Source organism: Symsagittifera roscoffensis, chromosome 7 (assembly GCF_963678635.1).
Source record: "Symsagittifera roscoffensis chromosome 7, txSymRosc1.1, whole genome shotgun sequence".
Taxonomy (NCBI): Eukaryota; Metazoa; Xenacoelomorpha; order Acoela; family Convolutidae; genus Symsagittifera; species Symsagittifera roscoffensis.
In genome coordinates, this window is record NC_087068.1 from 43,169,466 (window position 1) to 43,180,635 (window position 11,170).

The following is an 11,170-nucleotide window of genomic DNA, read 5'->3' on the forward strand; positions in this document are numbered from 1 at the left end:
AACTTTCAATCACATTATGATTAAATTTAAAAAATTGCGGTGGACGAGAAGTAGCACAAAAACCTGCTTCTTTTTCCAATCAGTTTGTTAAGCAACTTTGGCTTTGAATGTGTCGTACAACTCAAGTCAATAGCCACAAAAAATGTCAAATGGTGATTGATGCTTTCTGAATTTTTAATAACTTAATAACTGCGTAACCTGAATTGAAATTCATCTAATTCTTAACGTACTAAAAGACTTTTAAGGTATTTTAAGGTACGTTTTGGATGGCTTTGGCCCAAAAAAAGCGTTTTTTGGCAAGAAAATCCCCTTTCTGGCTGTCCCCTAAAATTGTTATATATTAGCTCCGAAGTTAGGTCGCTTTAGTAGTAAATCTAGGAGCAGTCATATCCTATAGGTGGCAAGGAAGAAGAAAAAAGCTCCTAAACTCTTCAAAAATTTGGATCTAATTAGATTTGAAACCACTTAATGAAGTTAATATAGACTTTCAACTGCGGTAAGATTTAAGATTATAAAACAGAATTTGACAACAGGACTGACTGCTTTTCTGATTTGAGAGTAAGTGCAAACCAGCGCCAAACAACTTAACTTGATCATTCAAACCAACGACCTATCGATACTGCGCAAAAAAAATAAAGAACAAATTTAATTTAAAATTATTTTGAAGCGTGTCTTTTTACTGGCGACTCACATAACTATTGATAATTAGTTACTTAGTTCACAACAACCATGTAAAAAAATAATTTTGTTTACCTTTGTTGTCCAGTTTTGTGGCACTTTTCAAGATGTTCAACAACAATCCTCCTGTGTTGAGCGGAACAGATAGATGGACTACAAACTATAAGAACGATTTTCTCCATAATGGTTAGTTTATCTTCAGCAGGGGCGAATATAGAACTTTAAACAGTGGGGGTCGATTTTCCAAAAAAAAACATTGATTTTCCGACCTGTGTCAAAAGCGCGCCCATATTGATTTTCCGACCTGTGTCAAAAGCGTTCCCCATCCAAATTTAGCGTCAATTGCGGCCAAATGCGCCGTTAGTAAAAATAAACGGTTGTTGGACCACAAAGAGATGTCGTAAAATATTACCAAAAGGTTATCCATTGGGTGGTCAAGGGTTCGAAACTCCGAGGAAAGGAAGGTTTACACCCCCTTCGCCCTCTTATCTGCTTCTGATCTTTCGGCCCGTAGTAGCGCTTCATTTAACGCACTTCGTTTTTTTGTAGTTTCAAGTGATTTTGTTCAAATAATTGAGGGTAATTTCAAGACATTTTCATTTATGAGCTGAAATTTGAGATCGGAAGACCCTGACGGGTTTTCCTTTTTTTTTCCAGATCGGATCAAGAAATTTAAAATGACAGTGTTTTGTGTTGTTTCTAAAAGTTAATTTTGACAAAATTCAAATAGTTGAAATCAAGAAGTCATAACATGTTCAAGCCAGAAAGTAGGTTTCATGCGCGGTTATGCTTAGCGGATAACAAGTTGAGAAAATCGAGAAGAACTTAAGAAATAACAAGAAGATTTTTTTTTCTAAAGCAAACACTAATCCATAGACCTAGAGGGCAAACGGAACATTCAGGGCTTACCCGGATACAAACAGTTTTGCTTTACTAGCAATTTGAACGGAATGGTTTTCGTTTAGATTTGTGGTAATGTAAATACTAGCTGTTTAAAAAAATTTTCTGCCATTACTTGCTAATTTATAAACATTAACGTCTAATTGTTGAAATATTAAGATGAACTTCACTAATTTTGCAATTAATTGGTTTTTAATGGGTATTTTTGTCGTGTGTTTTCCATCCAATAATCCAGCATTTTTATGAACACTTTTATCTTACCAATTTTCTCAAAAACATTTTTATTACACGGGTCTTTTCTGTTACACGGCCCAAACTATCAAACTTGTCAATTAGGCCTGTTTGTATTGAAAACGCTGAGAACTATTTTTGCTTTTCATTATACTTTCAACCAAGCATATTTGATAAGCATTATCAAATTTTTTCTATAGATTTGGGCCGCATAACAGAAAAGGTCCGCCAACACTAATAAAACAAGACTGCTCGTATCAGGGCAAAGCCCTGGATGTTCCGACTGCCTTTTGAGGTTTCATGAGCAGTAATAACAAAAAAAGTTAAATATAAAATAAAATGAAATTTTTTTTTTATTTGAAAATTTTTATGAAAATCTACCCCCCACACGCCATATAAAGTACAAAAAGATAGATTTCGCTCCTATCATTATACCAATTATGGCATATAAGCTTTCTTGAACCAATTTGGAACGATTTTTAAGGCGGATTAAATCTCCGCTTACGCGTTAATAGCGCGAAATATATCGCGCGTTAATTGTTCCAAATTTGCCAAAATGGCAATCTTTAAACCCCCATAACTTAACAAAAAATGGTCACAGGTGAAATATCTTTTCAAATTTAAGCTCAGGACAACAATAGATTTTGAATGATATAAAAAAATTCCGTCAAAAATGGCTCGTTAAAAAGTCGAAATTTGTCTGAAGAAAAAAAAACCCACCCCGAGCACAAATATTCCGTTACTTTCATATCGAAAGTCGGAACAATAAGCCACCGCTCCCTAAATTATACTTATCGAAATTGAAGAAAACCATTAGCTATTTTATTTTTAGTTCATGTCCTCTGCACGTCATTGAAGTTTTTCAAATGGAATCTCAAAATCGCTAGAGATGGCTGAGCAAAAAAACGCTTTCTTTTTCTTTTTATTTTGTGTAGAAGTAGCAATAATATTCCATTTGATTTAGTTGGACTGAATCACCTGAGGCTTGCTAATTGTTATGATATTCGAAACGTGAGGTATATTTTTGCCTAGGATGTTTTTTTATTCAGACCGATTTTAAGAAAAATTTACAGCTTGTGGGTATCTATTCGGAAACCATCGGGTTGCCAAGCGGATATGCTTGCACTACAGTAAATGGCGAATGGTTTTGTTTTCCTACTCGTATCTAGTTAATTTAATACGCGAAATATTCATGCGTGGCAAGTTATCCGCTCTCAGAATCGATCCAAATGGAATTGGGGCAAACTAGTTGGTCTTATTGTTAAAGTTATCATACCAAAGGGAGGATCTTTTGGAAAGTTTTGGCAACCAGAATTGAGGGGGAGGGGCGGTCGCAAACCCTGCCCCCGCCCTCGGAAGCTACTGCCTTTCAGGCAGAAATTTTTTGACTGCAATGAAAGAAAAACTCAATTTCATTATTTGAATGAATGGGAATCTTTTTGTAAAGTTACTGAAAGTCGCACGCAATCAATTTTAGCTGACTGTACAACATTAACTCGACAACAAATTTCGACGCGCAAACAAAATGCAATTGGGCTAATACGTGTTGCGTGCATGTCATCTCAAAGAACGCCTAAGAGAGTTTTAATTTTTAATTTATATACAGATTGCTAAATGACACATTAATATGCTACGCGACAAAAATTAGGGTCAAAACATGTGAAAAAAGTGAAGGCGAAACGTTAAGGGTTACTTAAAAACATTTTAAAAATATGTGTAGCCCCCCTTTCCAGGCTCGGTCCGGGCTTCAGTGGGCTTTATTTTGATTTGTATACTTGCTAATTCAGATGTGCGCTTTGTGTCTCCTCGATACCAGCAGAGACCGAAAGAGCAGCCAGCCCCCACCCCCAGACCCACTGGGCGGAGACACTTCCCCAACAGCCAAATAGCCCACTCCTCCCTCAACTTCTCAACCGGAGAACAGTTACCCCCAGGAGTCCTTCTGAGGTAAGAGAAACAAATTAAAACAATCGAATATTTCTACTCTTTTTCCTTTTCTCCCCACGACCACCGATTTTATGATGTAACGAGTGGTTTTACAAGGTTAAATATGAAGACTAAATATGTTTGGCCTAGCCTAATTAGTCCACATGCCAATTTTAATAACGATCGGACAATGAGAACAGTAACTTTACTAGAAAAAAATAGCAGTTGGGGGGGGGAGGAAAAAGAGCCAATATTTCTCCAAATGAACGTTTTTTAAAGCATCATCGCTAACCTGATTCACCTAACAAACACAACATGGTCAGATATTCTGCAATAAGACCTGAAATCTTGGATTTTTTTTTCAAATAGTTTTCTAGACTTCAAGGTAATCTGCATTCTGGAAATATATAAGAAAGAAAACTCTCTTGTTAGAGTGTTGCTTCCATATCTCGATCTCTTGCCGTATGAAGTTACAAAAACGTTTTTGAGCCCATGCATTCAATCGTTCTCATGAGCAGAAATGTAATCACGCAACATTACATAATGACGTGACCTTTTTACTGATTTCCTTATAAGGTCAATCGGAAGTGAAAGTGGAGATCAGTCGGGGTTCAACAGTGGTCCGAACAGTCACTTCGCCTCGCCCGCCGGGTCTCCGAGGAAGGTTGCAAGACTGTCTGGATCTGTGCAGCCTCCATGGGGAGTTCAATTCAGAAATGTGAGCACTGTTGATTTGAGTCTTACTTTGATTTAAAGCTTTCTAAGTGCGGCAAATTTTAATAGAACAGCTTGAGCAAAAATGTGAAACTTTTGACTAAAACCAACCAAAACCATCCTTATTTAAAAGCAAAACAAAAATTAAGACAAAAACTTTTAATCTTGGGGAAAAATCGGAAATTCTTTTATGTCGGAACTTAAAAATTTTCGACGATATTTTAAATAAAGAAGGAAAACCTGTCTAGAAAACCCTTTTGATCCACCTGGCGCAAAATAAAACCTACTAAAGAACTTACCCTTCCTCGTTTGCGACAAAGGAGGTAGTTAAATCTATCCGTTTGACCTTGTATGACCCCCAATTTGGACTGTGTTGCAGGTGGTGCCTATAACGGTGTACCAGAGTAGCAGTCACGCCTCGTGTGGGGCAGTGGGCATGTTGGTCAGACTGCTGGGTTTGAGGGCCAACTACGTGGAGGTCAACATCATGGCTGTCAGTATAGTCAGAGTCACTTTATTCGCGTTCAATTTGGGCAATTTTTGGATTCTTTGAACATTAACAACCCCTGGTTTTGAGGCTTGCTTACTGACGGGAAAATATATTCATAATTACTCATAATTACTCATAATTAATTATAATTTTTTCATAATTACACAGTGAATCATTCAGATTTTGTTGGTCCAATGAATTTCCCGTTTGACATTAGTGGGTGTTTTTGCTGTTTATGGAAGAAAACGAAAAGATTCCTTTTTAGTGGTGCCATAATTCCACTCTAAAACTCGTCAAATTTAAAACTGGGGTATCAAATTTAGTGTCCCTTGACTACCTGACAACTTGTTTATTTTTGATACATAACGAAACGACAGATAATGAAATTATTAGATAAATTGTAAAGTAGTTTTTACCAATATTGTCTTTGTAATAAAACCAAATTCAAATTAAAGAAAGCAGCAAATTGCCTAGCTGGATAATTGCAGCCTTTCTTAGATTTTATTTGTACTGAAACTTCAGGGTGAAGAAAAGTCTGAAAAATTCCGCCAAACTATCAACCCAGCCGGAACACTTCCTGTGATAAACGACGAGGGCTTCAAACTGTCCGAACACAGAGCCATCCTGCGCTACTTAGTGACCAAATATGGGTACAAGAACAACTCTCTCTACCCAGAACACTTACCCACTAGAGCCAGGATAGAATCATGGTTAGATTACGACATCGGGACTCTGAGCCCGGCTGTGAATGAGTTTGTCGGTCCTTCTCTCGTGAGACAGTCCGGAGACGGGAGCCAGAGCAACAGCGAGGAGCGCCAACGAAAATTGGAGGTAGGTTCTAATTATATGAACGAGCTTCTAGGTTCAAATGCAAATCAGATTTAAAAGATCAAGAAATTTTTAATTCATTTTCAAACTGTTTCGTTTTATTTGAAAAATTTTCTACAATTTTGATTATTTGATGTCTGTTAAAACCATATGCTAACCATATACTAAAAATGCAGTGGTAAAGCAGTGCTAAAACGGGGAAATGAAACATATTAAAGCTGATCATTTTTCAGAGATAAAATTTTTACTGTTTTCAGGCTGTGTTGGATCACCTCAATTCCCACCTTCAAGTATCTTCCTACATCTGCGGATCCCAACTGACTCTAGCTGACATCTCTCTAGTGTCCACTCTCGCACTGTTAGATGCGGTTCGATTCCCGCTAGGACCCAACAGGTCTTCTCTGAACGCATGGATGCTACGAATGAAGGGAATTAGACAGTTTCAAGACAGTTTTGGACAGTTTTACGCAATCATGGGGTCCATGAATTGATTGAAAAAACAATTATTCAGCAAGTTAACAACAAAAGCTATGATTATCTCGATTTTTCTATCGCATGTTAATTCTGGATGAAAAATTTTCCTTGACAATTAGTAGTTTATAATGATATATACGGTTTTAACAAACATTCAAAAATGATGCAGATTTTGAATAGTAGTTGAGTGTGGCTGTTGCGTGAATTTCGGCTATTTAATAGAACAGAAATGAATTACTGGGTAAAAATCTAATTACCGTCAACGTTTAGATAAATATCTTTTTCAAAAATAACGATATTTTATAAACTGATAATGATATTTGATTACTTGGTGGATAAGTAATCAATTTTAACTTTCAAGTACATTCGTCAGAAACTTAATTCAACAATAAACATTAAAATGGCCTTCTTCATTCAAAATTTTTGAAACACAGTTTTAATAAAACAAGTCAAGTATGCCTTTGATTTTTTGCATGTGCTTTATGAGAATGTGAGCGGTTCTGTGGGTAAGAGCAGGAACCCCCCAACTATGCGAGAGATCTATGCAAACTACTACTGCTCCCCGCAATAAAACCAGTTCAATCACATAGCACGAAAGCTGAACATTATCACATAAGAATGAACCACGAATTCGGCTGAAAATGTGTGTCAACCATCCTAATTTGACCCATCGAACCCCCACCCCTCACCGCAGTGTAATCAGCAAAACTCAAAAAAGGCAGGATGACAAAACAAAACAAGGACTACCAAAAAAAATTTCGCAAAACAAAAATAAATAACTATTCCAGTAAAACTATAAATTTTTTCACTAGTTTTGTTAGTTTTATAAACACATGGTTAAGACACAGAGAATTAAGAACTGGCAGAAGTCCGTAAATCGCGGTTAGATAAACAAAATTGCGAAGTCTTAGGGATCACGTCCAATCGCAGTTTGGTTGTTGTTTTTTTGCCGATGCTTTTTTTCTGGTTGTTCTGGTTGGCCCTGAAAAAGTTCTAGAGTGAAATAATTCATCAAGAAATATCTTATGATCTGAGGAATGTGAACATATCTAGCAACTAAACTAACTAACTAAACTAAGTGTCACAGTTGCGAATTGATAATGGGATAAAAATGGATTAGTTACGAGTGTTATTCAGCCACCGAACCGCCACCGAATGGCGGTTCGGTGAGGGGTGGCGGTTTGATAAAATGGATTTGTTACGAGCAATTTTGTTTTTGTAGCCGCGAATTACGGACTTCTGCCAGTTCTCCATTCTCTGTGGTCTTAACCATGTGTCTATAAAACTAACAAAAACTAGTGAAACAAATTATAGTTTTACTGGAATAGTTATTTATTTTTCTTTTGCGAAAATTTTTTGGTGGTCCTTGTTTTGTTTTCTCATCCTGCCTTTTTTGAGTTTTGCAGACTAAACTGCTGTGAGGGGTGGCGGTTCGCTGGGTCAAATTAGGATGGGTGAATTGATAATTGGATAAAGTTATCAATCGGCCACCGAACCGCATCGAAGCGTCACCCCTCACCCCAGTTTAGTCAGCAAAACTCAAAAAAGGCAGGATGAGAAAACAAAACAAGCACCACCAAAAAAATTTTCGCAAATAAAAAATAAATAACTATTCCAGTAAAACTATAATTTTTTCACTAGTTTTTGTTAGTTTTAAAAACACATGGTTAAGACCACAGAGAATTGAGAACTGGCAGAAGTCCGTAATTCGCGGCTAGAAAAAAAAAATTGCGAAGTCCTGGGAATCACGTCCAATCGCAGTTTGGTTGTTTTTTATGCCGATGCTTTTTTTTCTGGTTGTTCTAGTTGGCCCTGAAAAAGTTCTAGAGTGAAATAATTCATCAAGAAATATCTTATGATCTGAGGAATGTGAACATATCTAGCAACTAAACTAACTAACTAAACTAAGTGTCACAGTTGCGAATTGATAATGGGATAAAAATGGATTAGTTCCGAGTGTTATTCAGCCACCGAACCGCCACCGAATGGCGGTTCGGTGAGGGGTGGCGGTTTGATAAAATGGATTTGTTACGAGCAATTTTGTTTTTGTAGCCGCGAATTACGGACTTCTGCCAGTTCTCCATTCTCTGTGGTCTTAACCATGTGTCTATAAAACTAACAAAAACTAGTGAAAAAAATTATAGTTTTACTGGAATAGTTATTTATTTTTCTTTTGCGAAAGTTTTTTGGTGGTCCTTGTTTTGTTTTCTCATCCTGCCTTTTTTGAGTTTTGCAGACTAAACTGCGGTGAGGGGTGGCGGTTCGATGGGTCAAATTAGGATGGTTGAATTGATAATTGGATAAAATTATCAATCCGCCACCGAACCGCATCGAACCGTCACCCCTCACCCCAGTTTAGTCAGCAAAACCCAAAAAAGGCAGGATGAGAAAATAAAACAAGCACACCAAAAAAAATTCGCAAAAGAAAAATAAATAACTATTCCAGTAAAACTATAATTTTTTTCACTAGTTTTTGTTAGTTTTAAGACCACAGAGAATTGAGAACTGGCAGAAGTCCGTAATTCGCGGCTAGAAAAACAAAATTGCGAAGTCCTGGGAATCACTTCCAATCGCAGTTTGGTTGTTTTTTATGCCGATGCTTTTTTCTTGTTGTTCTGGTTGGCCCTGAAAAAGTTCTAGAGTGAAAGAATTCATCACGAAGTATCTTATGAGCTGAGGTATGTCAACCTATCTAACTACTGAACTAACTAACTAAACTAAGTGTCACACTTACGAATTGATAATTGGATAAAATTGATTAGTTACGAGTATTAAGAAAGCTTGACAAATACTATAACCTTACAACAGATTTCAGAGAGTGGCAAGACTAATACATTCAGTGTGGTTTACACGGGATTCCTGTCCCGACCTTGAACTGCCAGGTGACTCTCGTATTAAAAACACCAACACAATAGGTTACGGATAATTACAACCGTTTTTTGCGTATCATGTTCCCCCTTTTAAAATTTGGAATATCACTGATATAGAAAACTTAAAACACTATGATTGGAAGGAAGGTTTTCAAATATTCAAACAAGTTTCAGTTTGACTTTATCGATAGTTTCAAATTCACAAGCTTCAATTTTTGCTTATCCTCCTTTTTGACTAATACTTCGAATACTCTCCTTGTTTTTCTAGGAGATGGAGTAGAAGATGAGAGGTGCTCTCTCGAAACAGCTAATGTGTTAGGCGGTGTTTTAGTTGTTGGAGAAGTTGGCTGGTTCTACGAAATTTTTTTCAACTTATGTTTGATCGGGCTGCCAGATAATTGGGTCTGTTTCTTTGACCTTCCTGTTATCCTCAGGGTGTTAAAGCTGTGCCATCGTTAATGTTGTCTGTTTCAGAAGAAGGAGTCTTCGACTGAGGTTTCCGTGGCTTGGACACCTTCGTCTTACACTGTAGCTATAGCTGGCGCGGAGTTGAGAATTGGGTTGGAGTTACCCCTCCATACCTGGATTAGGATAACTTTAGATCGACTATTGCTCTCTTGAACGTCAATGACCTGTTTTCGAAAACGACGGTCTGTCCGACACTCAGGTTTTCACTTTCGTCTTGGGTGCCTCGGAAATTTTTCAGAGAATTATAGGAAGTTGAGCTGCTGGACGTACGAAGGTAGTTTTCAGCAGCAATTTCCCTGGTTGAGGGCGAAGTAGGGCGGAATAACCCTCCGAAGTCCTGTCGCTGTCCTGAACTCCAGGTATCTTGGTTATTTTCTGAGATGGCTGTTTAGAGGAACTCTGTTTGCCTGAAAGATAATTACTGTTAGAAAATTGCTTACTGTTTTTTTCTGGATAACTTTGCCCGATATTGTCGCACATGGGTTTTCCAAAACTTTGACTATTGTTCGTTGGAACGTCTGAATAATTCTTTGCCAGATCTCCTATCGAAACTTTTGCGAAACACTTCTACTTTTGAAGGTTCCGAGAGCAATTACTTATTATGACTACTGTGGGCGTTCGATTTTGTCAGTCTCACTACGGCAGTTCCGAAATTCAAGGTTCCGGAAGTAAAGTTATTTCGGAGAGATGGTGCCAGAATCTGATTTCTGTCCGTCAATGTCTCCAATGCTGCCCAGCCGAGGTCTTGCGTAAAGGAATTTTTTCAAGTCAAACACTCACTTGCCGACTTTGCCTGCTTTGCTAAATTTTGGTAGCAAAAGGTCCCTCATATCTCGTTGACACATCTGTGCTACTGTCTCTTTTCCTGACAATTTTCACCCTCGGTCGCTGTCACTGTTTTTTTTCTCCTTAGTTCGGCTCCGAGGAAACCTTTTTCTTGGTTTCTGTAAGCTAATTAACTGATAATTTAAGTTTTCGTATTTTATCGATCATTCAAAAATTGTTTTGCCAAACTGTAACTCGAATGGGGAAAAGTCATGTTTTTGATTTTAAAAAATTTTGAGTGCGGGTTCAATTCTCCTTAACCTCAGACATGCAAAAATATCCTCGTATTTAAACTTCAGACGAGTTCTTCTTTCTTTGGACGTGAGTCTTTTTCCCCGTCTGGCTTTAGTGTTTTTCGTTGCTTCTTCACTCGCAAACGAAACCTCTGGAATGAGCTTCACCTCCTTCGAAAGCAGTTCAAAGCTATCATTTGTACATGACTCCTTTGAATTATTTGACATCTTATCTGAAATGGAGAGCTACTGGTTAGTTTTTGGATCGGTTGGTCTGATTGGATGAAATTTGACAGTTTTTTACGGTGACAGAGATTTGACAGAAATGATACGAAAGCTGGCCGCGAAATTGACAGTTTTCTTTCTCGGATCTGCTTTCGCTGAAAAAAAATGCTTATATCTGAGTATTTTGCAATTTTATATCTGATTGAATACAATTTCTGGCACATAGTCGGTTGCCTCCTACCGACTGTGGATAATTTAATTCTGCGGAAGCTGATTAGTTAAAATCTTTAGTGAGTCTTTTCACGCCC

The 11,170-nt window shown here is 37.4% G+C and overlaps 1 protein-coding gene across 1 annotated transcript; it reads left to right on the forward strand.

The window, feature by feature from the left end:
• The first annotated feature begins 601 nt into the window (after window positions 1-601).
• LOC134851172 (glutathione S-transferase D1-like) lies at window positions 602-6,619 on the forward strand. The gene is made up of 6 exons (XM_063867139.1): window positions 602-864; window positions 3,597-3,756; window positions 4,312-4,453; window positions 4,829-4,942; window positions 5,462-5,770; window positions 6,025-6,619. The coding sequence occupies exons 1-6, from the start codon at window positions 786-788 to the stop codon at window positions 6,256-6,258; spliced, it is 1,038 nt and encodes a 345-aa protein (XP_063723209.1). The 5' UTR covers window positions 602-785; the 3' UTR covers window positions 6,259-6,619.
• Window positions 6,620-11,170: the final 4,551 nt, after the last annotated feature.